The sequence below is a fragment of the Pristiophorus japonicus genome, chromosome 16, assembly GCF_044704955.1.
Source record: "Pristiophorus japonicus isolate sPriJap1 chromosome 16, sPriJap1.hap1, whole genome shotgun sequence".
NCBI lineage: Eukaryota > Metazoa > Chordata > Chondrichthyes > Pristiophoridae > Pristiophorus > Pristiophorus japonicus.
Window position 1 is genome coordinate 39,515,715 of NC_091992.1, and position 23,670 is coordinate 39,539,384.

The 23,670-nt window shown below is 44.8% G+C and overlaps 2 protein-coding genes across 5 annotated transcripts in view; one reads left to right on the top strand and one right to left on the bottom strand.

The window, feature by feature from the left end:
* The window catches only part of LOC139226457 (myeloperoxidase-like), a 114,123-nt gene extending 93,160 nt beyond the window's left edge, over window positions 1–20,963 (top strand). The window contains exons 8-14 of the mRNA XM_070857240.1: window positions 1,914–2,074; window positions 2,759–3,017; window positions 4,366–4,536; window positions 8,701–8,938; window positions 9,945–10,150; window positions 13,329–13,490; window positions 20,643–20,963. Coding sequence (XP_070713341.1) covers window positions 1,914–2,074; window positions 2,759–3,017; window positions 4,366–4,536; window positions 8,701–8,938; window positions 9,945–10,150; window positions 13,329–13,490; window positions 20,643–20,665 — 1,220 coding nt within the window. The 3' untranslated portion in view covers window positions 20,666–20,963. The remainder of the gene's footprint in view (window positions 1–1,913; window positions 2,075–2,758; window positions 3,018–4,365; window positions 4,537–8,700; window positions 8,939–9,944; window positions 10,151–13,328; window positions 13,491–20,642) is intronic.
* A 394-nt stretch (window positions 20,964–21,357) lies between these two features.
* LOC139226456 (myeloperoxidase-like) overlaps window positions 21,358–23,670 on the bottom strand; it is a 73,520-nt gene continuing 71,207 nt past the window's right edge. For all 4 annotated transcript variants that reach the window (XM_070857237.1, XM_070857236.1, XM_070857238.1 and 1 more), the window contains one exon: window positions 21,358–23,515. In XM_070857237.1, coding sequence (XP_070713338.1) covers window positions 23,358–23,515 — 158 coding nt within the window. In that variant the 3' untranslated portion in view covers window positions 21,358–23,357. The remainder of the gene's footprint in view (window positions 23,516–23,670) is intronic.

Here is a 23,670-nt window from a genome sequence, read left to right on the forward strand (position 1 = left end):
TGATAGTGTAAATAAGGAGAGACTGTTTCCAGTGGCAGCAGGGTCAATAACCAGAGGACACAGATTTAAGGTATTTGGTAAAAGAGCCAGAGGGGATATGAGGAAAACACATTGATGTAGCAAGTTGTTATGATTTGGAATGCACTGCCTGAAAGGGTGGAGGAAGCCGATCAATAATAGCTTTCAAAAGGGAATTGGATAAATGAAGTGGAAACATTTTCAGGGCTATGGGGAAAGAGCAGGTGAGTGGGGCTGTTGGATAGCTCTTTCAAAGAGCCAGTACAGGCACCTGGTCTCCTTCTGTGCTGTATCATTTTATGATTCTAAGTAAACACCCAGAATCAGCAAGTGCAAACTAAAGAAGTATGATCATCAATGGATTTAACGTGAGAAATTCCTTCAACAGTAACAGGACAGTCAGAAACGAGATGAATTCCATAAAAGATGCAAATGAGTCTGAAACAGTGGATGAGAACAAGATACTTAATATTGTGAAGGATTACTTCATTCAAGTATTCATAAGGCAAGAACTGAGCAACGTGCAAAGCCCAAACAGAAATATCCTAAGCAGAATTAACTATTACAATACAAATCAGATAAAAGTTCTATACAGGCTAAAAGGGCTCAAAACAAATACATTTCCATCATTTATATTGAGAGAGATCGGTAAGGAGATTTGTTTGGCACTGATGATCATTAGGAGGGAGCCTCTGGACCTTGGGGAGTTACCGGTGAATTGGAAACAGACTAATGTGGTCCCCATTTTCAAAACATAGTACAAAACAGAGACAGACAACGACAGACCAATAAATCTTTCTTCAGTACTGTGTAAAATAATGGAATTGATTATCAATAGACTTGAGGATTATCTTCATAAAACCCAGGCATGTGGTCAGTTAAAATGCCCGGGGACATATCCCCTGATTTCCCGTGTAGATCCTAACTACCCTGATTGTAACCTGCTCTTTTGAGTACCTAATTGGGCCCCGACTGTAATTTTAACTCAGGGCCTGAGCGGGGAAGCTGCTGTGGCTTTCCTGCCTGGCTGAAGCAGGACAGAAGCAGATCGAGACGTGAAGAGGCCCTGCATGGTAAGTTTTTTATTCTGTTGTGGGACCAGGAGGTCAGGAGTGCTCCTCCACACCCCACAGAGAAAGTTTAGGCCTCCTCTGCCCCAGACTCCAGCTTCTTCTTTCCCATGAGACCACCCCACAGTCCCCCCTTCCCCCCTCCCCACCCCAGGACCCCCTTCCCCCACACTTATCTGGGTGATGGCAATTTTACAGAAGCCACTTCTCACCCAATTCATGTCCATTCCAGGCGGGAAGCAAGCTGGCAGCTTGGTTATGAGGTCCAGTGGTTAAAATTGTCATGGCCTCATGCTGCCACCGGGTAGATCGGAAACAAATTGACTCCCCCGGTTTCCTGTGGGATGCCAGAAAATTGACCCGACTCCTCCCTCAGCTTTCTGTGGTGAGAATTGGCTCAACAATGGTCATACAAGCCACCTTCTTGAATGGGAAACCTTCCTTGTTTGGCTAGGCCACCTGTTATCCTCAATTACTGAAGCCAATCCAGCACTATGCCCTGAATTTGCTTGGCTGTTGTGGTGGACTCCTGCTGTAACAGGTATCTGGAAAGGGCAGGGAATGGTAAAAAAGGATAGCTATGATGTTGTCATTTTGTTGATCAAATTGTGCTTTCTGTTGGTTCATCTCAGTGAGGCTCAGGGAGGTTGTTTGGTCTATGTTAGATGAAGGAGGAATGTGATATCAGAACCAAAAACTGCAAAAATTAAAGAAAGAAAAGTAAGAAATAATTTCAGACCAGTAAAGAAATGCTCCTGTTGGGGAAATTTTGATATATCGTTCTTCAATATTGCTATCGCTATGACATTTATCTTGGGCCTATAGGGGATGGCCGTGCAAATGAGCACCTGGGGCTGTTATCCTTTCATGTATTGTTTCTACGGGAACACAATCGCTTAGCAAGAGAGCTGAAGAAACTGAACCCACACTGGAGTGGAGAAACTATCTTCCAGGAGACGAGAAAAATCATGGGAGCATTTCATCAGGTAAAATATAGCAGGATACACCAAAACTGAGAGATGGATTTTGTAATGAATACCACCTGATCGTGCAGGGGTGGTAAATGGGGTGGGGGGTTTGTGATGGGGGTGGGGGTAATGCTTTATTCTGGCCCTCTTTAGCACCCACCCAACCTTGGTAGGAGTGCCCTAAAATGGACATGCATAGCTCAGCGAGGTGATAATGATGTGGGCACATCATATGAGCATTTTCCATCATTAGCATTTCTTTTGCATTCAGAGGTATTCGTGTCCATACACAAAGTGTTTCTAGGGTTGGTAGATTGTGGGGAAAAGACAGAAGTAAATTTAAAGAACTCAATGCAGATATTTTAAAGTTTTACAGAATCCTAAATTCTTCACGGATTATCTACAAAATAAAGTGTTTGCTCCTGCCATATACTTTACCATCTGCCTTTCTGCCAGTGTTGACACCCTTGATCCTTTCTGAGGCGACTAATTGGAATATCAATTGCTTATTGGCCACTCGGGCTCCAAAGCAGTTTCCATCAAATCAAGGAAACTTTCACTGACTCTGCACCATATTCCCAATCAGTCGCTGAGTGAAAGGTTTGTGCTCTGTTATCGTTTAAAATCCAGACTTCTCTGGACTTCTTTATCCTTGGAAGATAATAAACTCATGCATTTCTCTCCCTGGCTCCTCTCTGACAGATAATAACCTACAGAGACTATGTTCCTCGACTCCTCGGTCCAGCCGCAATGCAGAAATATCTCCCTCCCTACAAAGGTTACAATGACTCCATCGATCCCAGAATTGCCAATGTTTTTGCCACGGCTGGTTTCCGGTACTCACATGTCACCATTCATCCGATTGTTTATCGTTTCAACGAAAGCTACCAGGAACACCCACTTTACCCAAACCTCCCTTTGCACAATTCCTTCTTCTCTCCCTGGAGAATTGTGGATCAAGGTAAGTAATAAATCTCAATATCACCATGAATTAACCATCTGCTGCCACTCATGCACTCGTGTAAAAACATGCTGCCTTTAGACACAGCTCAAACATTACACCTATATAGCAACAGTAACTGAACAGCAAAGAAAATCAATGTGAAGCACTTGGAGATTTTTCTGAGAGATGTGATAAACACGATACAAATACAAGCCTTTTATTTGTTACATTAGCAAGTCAGAGTATTGCCATCTGTGAATCTAGCACTAAGTCCAGACCAATAGGTTATGTTTATTTGCAACACCAGATTGGTCCCCTTGGAGTACAAGATTAGATTTCTGATCCTCTCTCCTCTCTCCCATCCGATCCTCTGACCTTCTCTGCACGGAGCTGAGGAAAGTGCGCTGGTGCAGGCTGCAACCTCCCTAGTGGTGTGAGTCTACAACAAATAATTTGCAGTGGGTAATAGAAGTATAATTCTAGTTCAATGGAGTGTGCTTAACTGAACTAGGAGTAAAGCCAAGTGATGAGAAAGTGTAAAGGGAGCCTTATTCTGACTGTTACGAGTGGTGTAACTAATCTGGGGGTGTCTGATGGGACAATGTAAAGGGAGCTTTAATCTGCATCTACCCATGTTCCACCTAACCTGGGAGTGTTGAATTGGACAATGTAGAGGAATCTTTATTAATCTGTGCAGTACCTGACTTACACATTTTTGATGCCATTGGATGCAAAAATTCAGCAAATGTTCTACTCACTTGCACTGAAATTCCATGTCTTAGGGGCACAAAAAACCCAGAATCAGGAATAACAGATTTTTTAAAAAAGATGGAATTAAAAGTGTATGAGAATCTTCTTGCAATCAATAAACTCCCCCCAAATTACAGGGGAAATTTCAAGGAATATTGAAAGAATAGTGAGGAGCAAAACTGGCACAATACACATATACACATACTGGCACCATACACACACTGGCACCATACACACACTGGCACCATATACATACTGGCACCATGCACATATGGACTCACTTATGTACTTGGCAGAAGACAACCATCCTGCTGCTAGCCACTTTACGCTGACAGCATTCCAAACCATCTTTTGAAGTAAATCTTTGAGATAGAGATGCCAATTTGACACAAGCCAGTCGGAGCTGTTGCTTTTAGCTAGGAAGTGATTAAGGAAGTGAAACTGTCCCAGGAAACATCAGTAAAAGTGTTTGATCAAGGGATGGCTGCCTATTGCTGTTTGTTACTCGCTGTGCTGCCCAGCTGATGAAACTAAAGGGAAGAAAGCAACCTGGATGAAAAATACTGAGGAGAAGAAACAGGAATAATATTAATTAAACCATGATTTATTCTGTCAGGTGGAATTGAGCCAATTCTTCGGGGGTTACTGGCTAATCCGGCCAAGCGGCAGGAGCAAAATCGGATGTTAGTGGATGATCTGCGCCAACATTTGTTTGAGTTGATGAGTCGCCTACCACTGGACCTGGCCTCATTAAATCTACAACGCTCCCGGGATCATGGACTCCCAGGTATTGGGAAATGCGCAGATGTGCCTGCACGTACTCACACTCTCATATATAGACAACACACACACTCTCATATACAGACAATACACAGACTCCCATATACAGACAATGCACACATTCTCATATACAGACAGCACACACTCTCATATACAGACAATACACACTCTCATATACAGACAATACACACTCTCATATACAGACAACACACACACACTCTCATATACAGACAATGCACACTCTCATATACAGACAACACACACAATTTCATACACACACATTACACACTCTCATATACAGACAATACACACTCTCATACAGACAACGCACACACTCTCATATACAGACAATGCACACTCTCATATACAGACAGTACACGCACTCTCATATACAGACAATGCACACTCTCATATACAGACAGTACACGCACTCTCATATACAGACAATGCACACATTCATATACAGACAAACACACTCTTACATACAAATGCATACACACACACATATATATACATGCACACACACTCATAGACATACTCTCATGTACACACACTCACATAGAGAGACACATATACACAAACACTCCCAACTTACTTTTGTATCCAATGCTCTTTGTTTGTGCTTAATGCAGAAGGCCCCAGTAATGGGTAGCCGTGTATTTCTTATGAACTGAAACATAACCTTATTCCCTGAAGCACAAGGGATAACATTCTGCAGTGCAAGCTGTCTACTTGTATACCACTGAGATATATGCTAGAAACAGTATAGGTTGCCCAACGTACACTCCTAATTACTTTGATAGGTGGAAACAAATACCATGATAACAGACCATGGGAGAGATTTCTGTTTTCTAATTTGGTTTGCACTGCTTTAAAACCCACCTGAATCTCAAGTGCTAATCGCGCTCAATTTTCTGTTCTAACCTCATTTGCATAATTATTCCTAATTCTTGATGCAAACTTGCTGGGTCTAGCGATGACACAACTGGTAAGAGAGTAAAATTGTGTGAGAGTTAAATTTTAAGGAAAGGACAATTAAAGGGGTGTCTCTTCAGTGCAGCATGAACTTTGAAAGCTTCTGGAGAACATTAATAAGCGTCTCAACCCAGAAGGGTTGGGGATTAAGACATGACAGGCCAGGATGAAGGGAAATGGACGCCAGGAGCAGGCATGAGAGTGTGGACAAGTAATGATGGAGCTGAGCAGTTGGGCTCCTCCTTGATGGCTGCTGAAGTAGACTTGGTGCCTCATGAGATACTTGGGAGGAGGATTTTCTGACTGTGTCACTCTGTAGCGTCAGCCCTGCAGCATGCCTGCAAGAAGGCACAGCCACGTTTCAGCCTCCACATGTGCAAGCTCTATGCTGCATGGTCACCACTGCTGTCTATGCAGCAGATGGCAGAGCTTGACATTTCCCCCACTGCTGATCCAGGCCCTGAGAAGGCAGGCTACCAGTCATTCCCAGGGCCCACAGAAATAGCTGGTGTAGTCTTGGCATGTGTAGCCAAACAGGCAGGGCTGGCTCCTGATCATTCTGGCATGCCTGCTTTCATGCATACCATGTAAAGTATGATACGTGATGGTGATTGAGATGCTTCTGACAGAACTTCCAGCATAGACAGGTATTTGCAGTTCGTTTAATGCCACCAGCAGCCTCCTGGTGCAGAGTCATTGGGAAGAGGAACCTCCACCAAGCTCTGCCAAAATGAGATATTTTATGTCTCTCTGAGAGTTTGGGCGTGTGGGCTTTGGCCTCTCAGGTTGGCCTGACCTGCCTGGCATTCATATGCTGGTCGCCTTTTTCCTTTGAACACCAAGTTGAAGGATTTCTGGTGGCATACCCTCTGGTTCAGGGCATAATAAATAAATAACGAATAACTAGCACAAAGGTTCATGAAAGCCTAAATGCCAGTTGGAAAAAAACTACAAGAATGTCTTTAAAAAGCCGAAGGTGCTTATCTTTAAAGTCTGCGGCTCTTTGGGCAGGAGCTTTAGATGCCCACACCAGGCCCGATTGGAAGTTAAAGTGAGGTTTAAAAGCAGCAGGAATTGTGCAGAATTGATTTATGCTGGATTTCTTGACTTCTGCTGTCCCAACTGTGCCTCGAAATTGGAGCAGTAAGAAGACAAAATTGTCCCCCATATCTTTCAAACTAAAACCTGCAATTGTGTTTATTGTAAGGCATAAGTTTTTACAGAAGCAAAACGGCATTGTCGGCAAAAGGTAATAACTTGTACAGAACTCAGAAAGTTCATCGGAGAAGAAGAGACAACATTCTTCAATCTCTTACAGTCTTGGGAGTCTTGGGTCAAACAATGGATGAGCAATTGGAGTTCTACCTCGCTGCTGTGATGTGGAGTTATCAGTCGAAGGGCATGAAACTTAAAAACGACAAAAATCTTATATTCATCACAGCCTATGAGGTCTCTAAGTACAGAATGTCAATCTAGCCAGATTCAAAAACACAATGACAGGAGAAGTTGGCATCCTTGTTATTGGCCTTTGAACCTTGGGTAGATGATAGAAAACATAGATAGAAAACATAGAAAATAGGTGCAGGAGTAGGCCATTCGGCCCTTCTAGCCTGCACCGCCATTCAATGAGTTCATGGCTGAACATGCAACTTCAGTACCCCATTCCTGCTTTCTCACCATACCCCTTGATCCCCCTAGTAGTAAGGACTTCATCTAACTCCTTTTTGAATATATTTAGTGAATTGGCTTCAACAACTTTCTGTGGTAGAGAATTCCACAGGTTCACCACTCTCTGGGTGAAGAAATTCCTCCTCATCTCGGTCCTAAATGGCTTCCCCCTTATCCTTAGACTGTGTCCCCTGGTTCTGGACTTCCCCAACATTGGGAACATTCTTCCTGCATCTAACCTGTCTAACCCCGTCAAAATTTTAAACGTTTCTATGAGGTCCCCTCTCATTCTTCTGAACTCCAGTGAATACAAGCCCAGTTGATCCAGTCTTTCTTGATAGGTCAGTCCCGCCATCCCGGTAATCAGTCTGGTGAACCTTCGCTGCACTCCCTCAATAGCAAGAATGTCCTTCCTCAGGTTAGTAGACCAAAACTGTACACAATACTCCAGGTGTGGCCTCACCAAGGCAAGAAGTGCAGCACGAACTGTTCTGCCAGCTCCCTGGCTTTCACTGCTAATTCTGGCATTTTCTGTTGGAAGTGACAGCAGCCTTATGCATATTGTAGGTTAATGATGAGAAAACATCATCCAACATATTTCTCACTTTAACAATACTGAGCCTCAGGAACACCATTGCGTTCCTGAGAGCCAGTGTTGCTAAGGCACCAAAAGAGGACTTTAAATATTAAAGGGCTGTCAGCTCTAAAGCAATTGATCACACAGTAAAAAAATCTGAGTGTCATTGTTGTGAGCATAAACCTCGTTCCAGTATCAGATGCCTTCATTGCGTTGTACATGCCCAAGTAATGGATTTTATCATTGGGTTTAGGGTAAGATTCCCTCTTTAGTGTAGTTCTTTTCCTCTTTCCTGAGGCTTCATGCCCACAACAAGCACTGGCCTTGGCCTCGGGACAATGACAAACCTCAGTTGGTTCTGCTTGGTACTTAACCATTAGAACATTGACAACCATGACCTTGGGTGAGAAAGCACCTGCTCATCACACAGCAGCTTATATTAGTACGAATGAGGTGAGGAAGCCAGTGGGCGGAGTCAACCCAAACCCAATTGTTGGAGCTCTGACATCCCGCAACCTCTGTGTGATTTATTACTTAGTATTTTACCTCAATCACCAAATAACTTAAATCAACCCCCAATGTCTTAGTGGACATTTCTTTATGTGGTGCAGCTGTACAGACAAAGGAGGTCCCAGATCCCATCCTTGGTCTGTGCTGATTCAGTTGACCTCAGTTAATGGGATGGTGGGGACACAACAATTGATCCTTGGGCTAGGAAGGGAAAATCAACTGGACTTCCTGTTTCTGACGATGGTCCTGCTGGGAAATACTTGTGCGGACATTGGGCAAAGACAGCATTAGGCTGAAATGCACATCTGGCAGAGCTCACACTTAAATGACCACTGGGGTGAGCTGCTTGAGGGCTCAGGCATGGGTGCGGGGATTGGGAGGGAAATCCTGGAGAGCAAAGACCAAATTGTATTCCTTGTTTCCCTTCTAATCTGAACACAGGTTACAATGCGTGGAGGACATTCTGTGGTCTTTCTGAGCCCAAGAGTGTGAAGGAGCTCAGAGCAATCCTCAGAAATGCACGCCTGGCGAGAAACCTGTTCTCTCTGTATGGAACTGCGGATAACATTGAGCCATGGCTGGGGGGAGTGTCTGAGCCATCTGTGAAAGGTGGAAGTTTGGGCCCACTGCTTGCCTGTTTGGTAGGACAGCAGTTCAAAAATCTGAGAGATGGAGACAGGTAAGAGATAACTATTACTTTCTACACCATGAAAATCGAAAAGATTAAAAAAACTTTGGGCATCTCCCAGTTGGAGGGCTTCGGGCTAAATCCTAGAGCTTGAGTCAAAGTCCCAGTCTTGAGCAACATTGAAGCTCTCCTGCTGAAAGGGATGATGTTTGGCTGAATTAAATTTAAAGCATTATGTGCAGGAGAAAGACTTACTGACTGACCATCCTGAATACCTTCTTTTGGCTGATCTTGAGCTGTTTTTGACAACAGCAATGGTCTTGGGTGAGAAAGCACCTTGCCGTCACTCAGCAGCTTATATTGGTACGAAAGAGGTGCCAATGGGCAGAGCAATGTTATTACTGAATAAAATACAGCTGGGAAAAATAGAAGCAATTTCTTCAATAAAATTATCAATTATCTCCGCTTCTCTCCTGAAGGTCCGTTGTTGTGGGACAGTTCCACTGGAGCTGTGTGCCTCACCTTAGTAACCTAATCACGTGTCAATTTTGGCAGTGAGTGCAAGTAGGTTATTTGTCTTTGGCCATCAAGCTGAGCCCAATCCTGTCTGCACATGACTAATTGCCAGCACGGGTCAGTGGAATGTGTTCAGGAGCAGAAACCCTAGCTAATTTATCTCTCCGTAGAACAAGGCTAGGTGTGGTGAAGGCCTTAACTATTGTCCTGACTGAGGTCAGCAGAAACGAGGACTTTCTGCGCTGGATGCCTTGATGCTACACAGTTGTGCATGTGGGATGATCTTCCCAATAGGACATCAATGGTGAAAGAAACAACTTATAATTATGGACCATGTGCTAGAAACTCTGTTTACAAACAGGTTTCTGCTGTACTTGCGGTGAGGAAACACTGGCCGAGTGGGAGCAGCTCCAAGGAATTTCCCTGCCTTAGAATTGTAACTTCCCATTGAGCACAACTAAGAGCAGATTTACCACAGTTCGCAGATCACAGAGTCCCAGAATTGTCTAATCTAACATTATACTCTTTCTTTGTCCTTCAGATTCTGGTGGGAAAACCAAGGGATTTTTACCGCCAGCCAGCAGCAGGCTTTGAAGCAAGTCTCGCTCTCCAGGTTAATCTGTGATAATACCAGGATTGAAGAACTCCCTCAGTATGTATTTAGGTTCAGGCCATACCCAGAAGGATATGTAAACTGCACTCAGATTCCACGTGTAGATCTAAGCGCCTGGAATGAGGATGTGGAAGGTACAGTATCCTCAAGACAGAGCCATGTTTCTTATACTCTATCAGTATAGTTCTTGTCTGAGCTAAATGTAAGCTGAGCTGTTAGTGTAAAACAGAAGTGTGAGAGAGGGTTTAGAGAAGTCTTTTTGGATAAAGGAGTGCATGAGAGCAGTTTGAGAACCTTCTCTAGTTAGTGTAACAGGGAAAAATTCAACAGATCTGGTGGGGATAAAAGTTGATAGTTGGCTTGATGATCAAACAGAACAGAGCAACGAAGGCCTGTTCTTTACAAAGGTCATTGTAATGTGCAAATTGGGCATATGTGGGACTACAATTGCAATTTTGATGGACAACTGGGCATCGTGTAGGCTCTGCCTATTTTTACCAGGCAGTACAGTAGAAGAGGTATCAAAAAGCTAAGTTAAAAAATATCATAGTGCTAGGAGAAGCAGGGGTGTTCCACTGAGGTCCACCAGAAGCTGCTGCTGACCTGGGCTCCCCCTCTCCACAATTGTTCCCCAGCAGCCCCACCGCCACTCCAAAGACCTAACTTCTGGCCAATCGGGTCGGTCTGTGGGCGACCAGATATTGCACCAATCTGGAAACTGTGAGCTGTAGCATTTGGCGCATGCAGGCATGGTAACGAGGCCCACTCTCAAACTGTAGCAGGCCTCCAGCCGGCAGGATGGGGTGGCTGGCCGGCGCCCTCTGCTGGTCAGCTGCCCGACAGTTAAAATCTACTCCCATGTGTTCCAACACACTGCAGCTCGTCGCACCCACCACTCCTTTTCAAATGAGATTTTAATCATCTTTAACCTGCTGGCCTTGTGTTGCAGTAATGGAACTCATAAAATCATTACAGCACAGAAGGAGGCCATTCGGTCTGTCGCGCCCGTGCCGGCTCTCTGCAAGAGCACTTCAGCAAGTCCAAATCCCCCGCCCTTTCTCTGTAGCCCTGCAATTTTTTTTCTTCGGGTACTTATCTAATTCCCATTTGAAAACCATGATTTAATCTGCCTCCACCTCCCTTTCAGGCAGTGCATTCCAGATCTTAATCACTCGCTGTGCAAATGTTTTTTCCTCATGTCGCCTTTGGTTCTTTTTCCAATCACCTTAAATCTGTGTCCTCTGGTTCTCGACCCTTCTGCCAATGGGAACAGTTTCTCTCTATCTACTATGTCCAGACCCCTCATGATTTTGAACACCTCGATCAAATCGCCTCTCAATCTTCTCTGCTCTAAGGAGAACAAGCCCAGCTTCTCCAGTCTAGCCACATAACTAAAGTCCCTCATCCCTGGAAACATTCTTGTAGATCTTTTCTGCGCCCTCTCTAAAACCTTTACATCTTTCTTAAAGTGCAGTGCCCAGAATTGGACACAATACTCCAGTTGTGGCTGAGCCAGGGTTATATAAAGATTCATCATAACTTACTTGCTTTCGTTGATCTGTTCAAATCTGACTTGGAAGTATATTGCCGTTCCTTCATCGAAGTTGGGTCAAATTCCTGGAACTCCCTCCCTAATAGCACTGTGGGAGTTCCTTCACCATGTGGGCTGCAGCGGTTCAAGAAGGTTCAAGGGCAATGAGGGATGGGCAATAAATGTTGCCCTTGCCAGTGATGCCCACATCCCATAAATATTAAAAAAAAAATGATATACGTTCAAGAAGGTTCAAGGGCAATGAGGGATGGGCAATAAATGTTGGCCTTGCCAGTGATGCCCACATCCCATGAATATAAAAAAAAAAATGATATACCTCAGCAAGAGTATTGTGGCCAATTCTGGGCACCACACTTTAGGAAGGATGTCAAGGCCTTGCAGAGGGTTCAGAAGAGATTTCTTAGAATGGTACCAGGGTTACACAGACAAACTAGAGATGCTGGGATTGTTCTCCTTAGAGCAGAGAAGGTAAGGAGAGATTTAATAGAGGTGTTCAAAGTTATGAACAGTTTTGTTAGAGTAATTAAGGAGCAACTCAGAAGGGTCAGTAACCAGAGGATATTGATTTAAGGTAATTGGCAAAAGAATCCGACGTGAGATGAGGAGAATTATTTTGACAGGGCGAGTTGTCTTGATCTGGAACGCGCTGCCTGAAAAGGTGGTGGCAGCAGATGCAGTAGTAACTTTCAAAGGGAATTGGATAAATACTTGAAGGGGAAAAATTGCAGGACTATGGGGAAAGAGCAGGGTCATGGAACTAATTGCGTAGCTCTTTTAAAGAGCTGGCACAGGTATGATGGGTCGAATGGGCTCCTTCTGTATTTTAATATTCAATGATTCTGTGGGGGAGAAATTTGATCGCGCCTCTGTTGCAGTGTCAATCCAGGAGAAGTGGTACTTTTAGCGCCTTGAAAAAGTTTGTGCCTCCCGCCCAGAAATTCGTCAGAATTGCTCGAAGAGCTGACAGCTAATAAACCAGCCATTGCAACCAGAGCTGGGGAGGGGGTCGATAACGAAAGTTTGGTCGGTACATTTTGCAGACCCATTGCGCATGCACGGAACTCCGAAATCAGATCCCGGGAAAAGCCAAGTCTTAAAGGCACGGCACCCATTAAAGTTTTCAAAATCACTTGTTTTCAACCTGTACCGTTATGTCTGTCTGCTGCTGCAAACATGGAGGCTCACGCACCGTGCTCTGTGTTAAATGTTGCACAAGACTGTGACCTCCGAGGGAAGTGCTTCCTCATCCCTTTAAGTAGCCACCAGTTAATGACACTGCAAGCCTGCAATGACTGTTTTTCCAGACATTGTTATTGGCGGGCGCTCAATGAGGCACACACGCCGAATTTACTGACCGGGGCGCAAGCATGTGCGTTGCACCAGGAATACGTCATGATCGGAGTGATTGTCAGCAGCCAGGTGCTAGTGGTTTGTCCGCCTTGTGAGCCTCTAATTAATTTTTGGTCAGGATGTTAAAAGCTGTACTCCAGGTCGGTAACCTTTTACGCTCCCATTAACACCCCCTCTGGCAGCTAACTGAGGCTATAGGCAACCGAAAATCCAGCCCTATGTCCCTTAGTGAATTCTTTTGCCAGAATTTTTATAACTGAAATACTGCAGCAGTTCCGCTTGTCTTTCGTCATTGCTTCTGACCACAGAAACCTCAGTGGAATTTCAGCCCTTTTATATTTTTGTGATCAGAAAGCTGTCACATTGCTTTAATCCTGACTCTGCCATTTAGTCAATGTTTCCCTTTACAGTGACCCCCTGCGGCTCCGTCCCTGTTGTTGCTCACGCCCATTTCTCGATCTGTAAATCCTCGGTCAGGTACACTTGTGCGTCTGGATGGAAGCTGGCCGGAAGGGATACGATAAAATGTCTGAGCGATGGACAGTGGAACTCTGCACCACCTAGCTGTACAGGTAAGAGCTGAAAACCAGGAACTTTGTAGCACCAATAAAAGCCTAACCTGTAGCTGTGGGGATATCCAATTATGTTAGAAGGTTATTCAATGGATTTAGAAATCCATTTCGGTAATGTGAGAAAAGCGACACATGTCTGCTGGGGACTACTCTGCCTGTTGAGATTGAGTTATGCCTGAATGTGGTGGGCCAGGTCATTAGCATGGCCCAGTCGTAGTGCTAGCACTAACACAGGCTCTTCTCCATGGTAGAGCCTCATCCAAGAAACAGAAGTGCACATATAGATTAAATAGCTCCTCCAAAGTGAGTCTCTACTTCCATCTTCAGACAAATACTAGGTCAAGATTTCTGCTGTTGGCTCTGTGTAGTGACATTATAAATTAGCTCATGGCAGTTCCCGCTGTTCAGTGTTTCTTGCACATTTTTTTGAATCGTGTTTACTGTTATGTATGTAACTATGTAATACTTGCCACCAGAGGGCGCGACTGTTGGAGTCCCAATGGTCACCTGCACACACTTGCAGTGCCCGTATAAAAGGTTGACTGCCATATTGTTTAGGCACTCTGGAGTTATAATAAAGAAGACTAAGGTCACACTAAGTTTAGCTCACAGTACTCAGCCTCATGGAGTTCTTCTATACACAACAATTGGCGACGAGTAACAGAATACAAACCTTCACGCAACCATGGCTGCTGTTGGAATATTAGAGATTCATAGAGGGTGATGATTGGGAAGCCTTCGTCGAGCGTCTCAACCAGTACTTTGTGGCCAACGAGTTGGAAGAAGACACTAACCCGGCCAAGCGCAGGGCGGTTCTCCTCACCGTCTGTGGGCCTACAATATACGGCCTCATCAAGAATCTGCTCGCACCGACAAAACCAACGGAGAAGGAACATAGAGTTGTGCACGCTGGTTCGGGACCACCTCAAGCCGAAGGAGAGTATCCTCATGGCCAGATATCGTTTTTACACGCACCATCGCTCTGGGGGCCAGGACGTGGCGGACTATATTGCCGACCCGAGACACCTTCCGGGACCTTGCGGTTTTGGAGCTGCGTTGGGGCAAATGTAGCGGAACTTTTTCGTGCTGAGCATCAGCCACGAGGTGATTCTTCGAAAGATGTTGGCTGCAGAAACCCTAGACCTGAGCAGGGCCATCGCGATCGCCCAGGCATGCATGGCCACGGACGATAACAGCAAACAGATAATATCTTCTCAACGGCAAGTACGGTGCATAAAATGACATCGCTATCAGGCCGAACTGCATATGGCAGGGCTTATACATCTGCGGCTGCAAGACCTGTGATGACTCAGAGTCCGCCATCGGGGGTGAATGTGAAACTATTAGCACCGTGTTGGTGCTGTGGAAGATGTCATCGGGCCCATCAATGTCGATTCAAGCACTACGTGTGCAAAGGCTGCGCAACGATGGGGCACCTCCAACGAATGTGCAAACGTGCTGCGACACACCACGTGGCAGAGGATGATCGATCCGGCGCACACCACGCAGCACAGGCAATTCAACCCGAGGAAGAAGTGTATGGGGTACATACCTTCACCACCAAGAGCCCTCCTATAATGCTGAAAGTCAAATTAAATGGGGTTCCAGTATCCATGGAGTTGGACACGGGTGCAAGCCAGAAGGCTTTCGAGAAACTGTGGGGCAATAAAGCACAAAGGCCCAAACTAAGCCCGATTAATGCAAAGCTGCGTACCTGCACCAAAGAGCTCATACCAGTCATTGGAAGTGCGGCAGTGAAGGTATCGTATGATGGAGCTGTGCATGACCTCTCATTATGGATTGTTCCAGTCAATGGCCCAACGCTGTTTGGCAGAAGCTGGCTAGAAAAGATTAGATAGAATTGGATCAACACCAAAGCACTGTCTTCAGTGGATGACGCCTCGTGTGCTCAAGTGCTGAGTAAGTTTCCCTCGCTATTCGAACCAGGCATTGGCAGCTTCACAGGCGCCAAGGTACAGATCCATCTAGGCCCCGATGCACGGCCCGTCCATCACAAGGTTCGGGCGGTTCCGCACATGATGAGGGAGAAAGTCGAGATCGAACTGGACAGACTCCAACGCGAAGGAATCATATCGCCAGTCGAGTTCAACTCATGGACCAGTCCAATTGTTCCAATGTTGAAAAGCGATGGCACAGTCAGAATCTGCAGAGACTACAAGGTAACGATTAACTGAGACTCATTACAGGACCAGTACCCCCTGCCCACCGTTAGCGGGGGGAGGGGGATGTCGTTCACCAAGTTGGACCTAACATCCGCCTACACGACACAGGAGCTGGCTGAATCTTCGAAAAGACTGACGTGCATCAACACACACAAAGGGCTGTTTATGTACCACAGATGCCCTTTCGGGATTTGCTCGGCTGCAGCCATTTTCCAGAGAAACATGGAGTTTGCTGAAATCTGTTCCGCGCACCGTTGTGTTTCAAGACGACATCCTGATCACTCGTCGTGACACCATCGAACATCTACACAACCTGGAAGAGGTTCTACGTTGCCTAGACAGAGTGGGACTCAGGCTGAAATGCTCCAAGTGTGTTTTCCTGGCACCAGAAGTCGAATTTTTGGGGAGAAAGATTGCAGCAGATGGCATCAGGCCCACGGACTCAAAGACAGAGGCCATCAAGAATGCACCCAGACCACAGAATGTGTCGGAGCTATGTTCGTTCCTGGGACTCCAACTATTTCAGTAACTTTCTACCCAGGTTGAGCACGTTGTTAGAGCCTTTGCACATGTTGCTACGTAACGGTGACAACTGGGTTTGGGGCAAATCTCAAGACACAGCCTTTGAGAAGGCCAGGAACCTGCTATGTTCAAATAAGTTACTTGTACACTATGACCCATGTAAACGTTTAGTGCTAGCTTGTGACGCCTCATCGTACGGGGTCGGCTGTGTGTTACAGCAAGCCAATTATCGGGCAACCTCCAACCGGTTGCATACACGTCTAGAAGTCTGTCTAAGGCTGAGAGAGCCTATAGTATGGTCGAGAAAGAGGCGTTAGCATGTGTACATGAGGTTAAGAAAATGCACCAATACCTATTTGGACTTCGGTTTGAGCTTGAAACTGACCACAAGCCGCTCATTTTGCTGTTTTCAGAGAGCAAATACCAATTTTTCGTCCCGCATCCAAAGATGGACACTAACATTATCCGCTTATGACTATGTTATCCGTCACAGACCAGGCACTGAAAACTGTACCGATGCTCTCAGTCGGCTACCATTACCCACCACTGGGGTTGAAATGGCGCAGCCCGCAGACTTGCTACTGGTCATGGATGCTTTTGAGAGTGAGGGGTCACCCGTCACAGCTCGCCAGATCAGGACCTGGACCAGCCAGGATCCTGTGCTATCATTAGTAAAGAGTTGCGTCCTAAATGGGAACTGGTCGGCTGTTCCCCGGGAAATGCAAAATGAAATTAAACTGTTTCACCAACGCAAAGATGAAATATCCATCCAGTCGGATTGCCTCTTATGGGGCAATCGCGTGGTTTTGCCAAAAAAAGGCAGGGAAACGTTTATACGCGACCTACGCAATACCCACTCAGGCATTGTCATGATGAAGGCAATTGCCAGGTCACATGTTTGGTGGCCGGCATTGACTCGGACTTGGAGTCAAGTGTGCATCAGTGCAATACTTGCTCGCAACTGAGCAATGCACCAACGGAGGCTCCACTGAGTCTGTGGTCATGGCCCTCCAAAGCGTGGTCCAGGATCCACGTAGATTTTGCTGGCCCCTTTCTAGGAAAGATGTTTTTAGTAGTTGTGGACGCTTACTCCAAATGGATTGACTGTGTAATCATGTTATCCAGCACATCCACAGTCACCATTGAAAGCCTCCGGGCCATGTTCGCCACCCATGGCTTGCCCGACGTCCTTGTCAGCAACAATGGACTGTGTTTCACCAGCTCATAATTCAACGAGTTTATGACCCGCAATGGCATCAAGCATGTCAGGTCTGCTCCGTTTAAGCTCACGTCTAATGGTCAAGCGGAGCGGGCAGTCCAAACAATCAAGCAGAGCATGAAACGCATGACGGATGGCTCCCTGCAAACCCGCTTGTCTTGCATTCTGCTCAGCTACGGGACGCGACCCCACTCGCTCAGCGGGATTCCCCCAGCAGAATTGTTAATGAAGAGAGCCCTCAAAACCAGGCTCTCCCTAGTCTACCCAGATCTTAATGATCACGTGGAAACCCGGCGACACCGGCAGAACATGTACCACGATCACGCGGTTGTTTCACGTGACGTTGATGTTAATGACCCCGTGTTTGTCCTGAATTACGGTCATGGTCCCAAGTGGGTTGCTGGCACTGTTTTGGCCAAGGAAGGGAATAGGCTGTTTATAATCAAACTGTTAAATGGTCAAACGTGCAGAAAGCATTTCAATCAGAACAAATTCAGATTTATTGACAACCAGGAACGACTTGAAGAGGACATCACCATCGACGATCCACCAACACACACCCAACCAGCAATCTACCTCGCTGTCAATCTCGAGGATGAACCCACTATTCCTGACAGTCTGGTCAGACCAGCCGCAGTGCAATGCAGCAATGGCCTGGCCAATGCCAGGGTTTGAACTTAGACGATCAACCAGGGAGCAAAGGGCTCTGGATCGCTTCAACTTGTAAATAATTTGTACCGAAGACTTTGGGGCGGCGGGGGGGGGGCGGGAGTGATGTTATGTATGTAACTATGTAATACTTGCCACCAGAGGGCGCGACTGTTGGAGTCCTAATGGTCACCTGCACACACATGCATGGCCAGCATAAAAGGTTGGCTGCCATGTTGTTTAGGCACTCTGGAGTTGTAATAAAGTAGACTAAAATCACACTAACGTTAGAACATAAGAATTAGGAACAGGAGTAGGCCATCTAGCCCCTCGAGCCTGCTCCGCCATTCAACAAGATCATGGCTGGTCTGGCCGTGGACTCAGCTCCACTTACCCGCCGCTCTCCATAACCCTTAATTCCCTTATTGGTTAAAAATCTATCTATCTGTGATTTGAATACATTCAATGAGCTAGCCTCAACTGCTTCCTTGGGCAGAGAATTCCACAGATTCACAACCCTCTGGGAGAAGAAATTCCAGAGGGTTGTGAATCTGTGGAATTAGCTCACAGTACTCAGCCTTGTGGCGTTCTTCTATACACAACATTTACTATTTCACAAGAAATATGACCAATGGGGATCACCGTGAATGAAACATAGAAACATAGAAAGTAAGTGCAGGTGTAGGCCATTCGGCCTTTCGAGCCTGCACCACCATTCAATATGATCATGGCTGATCATGCACTTCAGTACCCCATTCTTGCTTTCTCTCCATACCCCTTGATCCCTTTAGCCGTAAGGGCCACATCTAATTCGCTTTTGAATATATCTAACGAACTGGCCTCAACAACTTTCTGTGGTAGAGAATTCCACATGCTCACAACTCTCTGAGTGAAGAAGTTTCTCCTCATCTCGGTCCTAAATGGCTTACCCCTTATCCTTAGACTGTGACCCCTGGTTCTGGACTTTCCCAACCTCGGGAACATTCTTCCTGCATCAAACCTGTCCAATCCCGTCAAAATTTTATGTTTCGATGAGATCCCCTCTCATGTTTCTAAATTCCATGGAATATAAGCCATGACGATCCAGTCTATCTTCATGTCAGTCCTGTCATCCCGGGAATCAGTCTGGTGAACCTTCGCTGCACTCCCTCAATAGCAAGAATGTCCTTCCTCAGATTAGAAGACCAAAACTGTACACAATATTCAAGGTGTGGCCTCACCAAGGCCCTGTACAACTATAGTAAGACCTCCCTGCTCCTATACTCAAATCCTCTCGCTATGAAGGCCAACATGCCATTTGCCTTCTTCACCGCCTGTTGTACCTGTATGCCAACTTTCAATGACTGATGTACCATAACACCCAGATCTCCTTGCACCTCCCCTTTTACTAATCTGTTACCATTCAGATAATAATCTGCCTTCCTGTTTTTACCACCAAAGTGGATAACCTCACATTTATCTACATTATACTGCATCTGCCATGTATTTGCCCACTCACCTAACCTGTCCAAGTCACCCTGCAGCCTCTTAGCATCCTCCTCACAGCTCACACTGCTACCCAGCTTAGTGTCATCTGCAAACTTGGAGATATTACATTCAATTCCTTCATCTAAATCATTAATGTATATTGTAAATAGCTGGGGTCCCAGCACTGAACCTTGCGGTACACCACAAGTCACTGCCTGCCATTCTGAAAAGGACCCGCTTATTCCTACTCTTTGCTTCCTGTCTGCCAACTAGTTCTTTACCCCCAATACCATGTGCTTTAATTTTGCACACCAATCTCTTGTGTGGGATCTTGACAAAAGCTTTTTGAAAGTCTAAATACACCTCATCCACCTGCTTCCCCTTGTCCACTCTACTAGTTACATCCTCAAAAAATTCTAGAAGATTTGTCAAGCATAATTTCCCTTTCATAAATCCATGCTGACTTGGACTGATCCGGTCACTGCTTTCCAAATGTGCTGCTATTACATCTTTAATAATTGATTGCAACATTTTCCCCACCACCAATGTCAGGCTAACCGGTCTATAATTCCGTTTTCTCTCTCACTCCTTTTTTAAAAAGTGGGGTTACATTAGCTACCCTCCAGTCCATAGGAACTGATTCAGAATGTTGGAAAATAATCCACTATTTCTAGGGCCACTTTCTTAAGTACTGAGATGCAACTATCAGGCCCTGGGGATTTATCGGCCTTCAATCCCATCAATTTTCCTAACACAATTTGCTGACTAATAAGGATTTCCTTTAGTTCCTCCTTCTCGCTGGACCCTCGGTCCCTTAGTATTTCCGTAAGATTATTTGTGTCTTCCTCAGTGAAGAGAGAACCAAAGTATTTGTTCAGTTGGTCTGCCATTTCTTTGTTCCCCATTATAAATTCGCCTGATTCTCACTGTAAGGGACCCACGTTTGTCTTCACTAATCTTTTTCTCTTCACATATCTGTAGAAGCTTTTGCAGTCAGTTGTTATGTTCCCTGCAAGCTGTGTTTTCACAGTGACTGCAGCAATTCTTCCCCCTCTGTCCCTTAAGTGCCGTCACGATTCATTCTAACTTGTTTTTAATTGTTTTATCCTACAGATACCTCAACAAATGAAATATGATTCTTCACCACTTGGATTTGAAAAGAATATGTTGCTAAGTAATGTGGGGCCATCTGCCCAGACTTCGAGGACAAGATCCCAGTCAATTTAGAAACTTCTAAGCACACCTTTTGAGCTAGATGCAACTTCAATTATAAACATTGTTGATGTTCAGAGGCTTTACATTGAAATGTGATTGAATGATGATTTGTGTTAATAGACTGAGAAATTCTAGAACATATTGATGTCCCCACTGATACCAAGAGTGGAGAATGAACAATCAGTCTATATTCAACATGCCGATTGCACCTGATTACTATTCTGAGATAAATTGTAATCCTGTTACATAATTAACCAATAAAAGCAATGTGTGCAACATTACTTCAGTGCTAATTGTTTCAGATATAAATTTCCTATTTGTATGAGAAAGAGATCAATACTGAGTAGGAGAGCCAGGAAGACATGAGTGAGCACCATTTTGTGACTATAATAATGTGTGGGATACAGCGATAGAGATCAATTAATACCAGTTGTTCTGTAGTGGGTAGTCCTGACTGTTGTCAGTCAAATTTCAGAATCACAGCCCTTTAATGATAGCCCTGGCCCAACAAAGCAAAATGTCACACGTGCGAATGTTTGCGCCTCAGGTGGAATAGAGCCATTAGCTGGTCTATTCTGAAAGACAGGAAATGTCACACTCTCAGATCATTGCATGCAAGCTAAAACTAATATATTTATTTACCAGTAATATAATTACACAGAAGCATAAAAACACAGCAACAAATGCTTAAAAAAATGAATTAAAAGCAGTTTATAGAGGTTAAAGTATATTTTTCAGATAACCTGCAAGTCTTTTGGGAGGAAACAATCTTTCATAGACTTCCCTGTGCTGCGTATATGTTGCTAAGTCAACATTTCTGCTAATTTAATGAATTCAAGTGTCAATGCCAGAATCTGAAACTTGACTGAACCCAGAACCAAAGTTGATCAGCTGTTGGGTCAAAAGCAGCCTTTTATTGCTACAGGTATTAATGTTGGGACATTAACTGTATTTGTCATTGGGAACAATTTAACACAGCACAACAAATCAAACGAATTCACTGTACTGAATTACAATAATGTCTGTAATTATTAGGAAATTCTTACATTTATCACATTTAAAGGATATCACATTCAATTGAACTGCAGTCACTATTACGAAGGCAAATGAAGAAGCCAATTTGCACACAGCCAATTCTCCCAAACAGCAGATGAAGTTAATGGCCAGTTAATAGGTTTTTGGTGGTGTTGATCGAGGAGGAAATGTTGGCTTAGGCCCCCATAAAAACATTAAAAAAAACACAAAAAAAATATTTAAAAAAAAGGGCAGTTGAAAAGTGTCTGGAGTGTCCCCCAGATCGGGGGGGGGGGGGGCACTTGATCTAACTGTTTATTTTTTCCCCCAAAAGAGTTGTTGGCTCAGGCACCAGGAGAACACTGCTCTTTTTTCAAATAGGGCTGTGGAATCTTTAGCAACATCTGAATAGGCAGATCACTTTAACATATCATCCAAAGGAAAGCCTCTCTGATTACTGCACTGGAGTGTCATTGCCCCTAGTAGTGCCAACATCCCTGCTCTGTGAAAGTTGAGTTTGCTGCCTCAAGATCTTATCGAAACATATAAGATAATGAGGGGGCTTGACAAGGTAGATGCAGAGAGGATATTTCCAGTAGTCTCAGAATAAGGGGCCGCCCATTTAAAACTGAGCTGAGGAGAAATTTCTTCTCTCAAGGGGTTGTAAATCTGTGGAATTCTCTGCCCCAGAAAGCTGTGGAGGCTGAGTCATTGAATATATTTAAGACGGAGATAGACAGATTTTTGAGCGATAGGGGAATAAAGGGTTATGGGGAGCGGGCAGGGAACTGGAGCTGAGTCCATGATCAGATCAGCCATGATCTTGTTGAATGGTGGAGCAGGCTCGAGGGGCTGGGTGGCCTACTTCTGCTCCTATATAGCACTCTGTACTGCACACCATAGATGTTTGGAATCAACGCTCTGTAAGCGCTGGGGAACGAGGAAGGGGAGGACAGAGACTCGACTTCCTGACTTGGTCCTTTATTGAAGAGAGAATACAACCAATAGTTGTCGTGCCATGACCGAGAAAGACAAAAGCAGCAATTCCATGAGAAAAAAAGAAAGACCTGCATTTAAAGAGCACCTTTCACAACCTCCTGACATCCCAAAATGCTTTACAGCCAGTGAAGTACTTTTGAAGTGTAGTCACTGTTGTAATGTAGGAAATGAGATCATTTCATGAGATGTAATGAGATCACCATAACCCCAATTTCCTCTCCAATCACACAGGATGCTGGCTTACACACATCCTTGATCAGTGCTGGATCAAAATCCTGGCATTCCCTACTACCACTATTGCTGGATCACCATCACTATATGGGAATGGCAGTGGGTCTAGAAGATAACCATCTCAGGGAAACTAGGGATGAGCAATAAATGCCGCCTTGTCAGTGTTGCTCACATCCCAGGAACAAGTAAACAAAAAGTATGAGGGCTGGAGTCAGAGGATTTTGAACCAGTGATTGAATGCATTGTCAAAGACCATCCTCAGAAGAGTACAAGCTGTGTTTATATTTACATTAAAAAGAGTGATGAATCTCATTCCCTTCCAGTGTGCACCTCCCTTATTACATCTCTGCTGTCACGATACTTTTGGCCTTAGGCTGTAGGCCAAGCGCCAGATCCTGAATCAAACTTAGAACTGTCATCGAGAAAATCTGCATCCCCTGTATCTTCTTTGGATTCCGTTGATCCGGGTTCACTTTTACCTCCTTTTGAGCTCGTTATTCCATCCAAGCTTCCAGAAAGTTCTGAAACTATTATTTAACATGTTAATGTGTACAGCCCTCAAATTTGTCACATACTGAAGAAATTTACCGTCCATCACTTAATCCAAGAGCAGAAATTCCAGTGTGCATTGACAGTTAGCTCAGAAAAATACTTTAATAAAAGTTGGGAAATGTAGAATTCA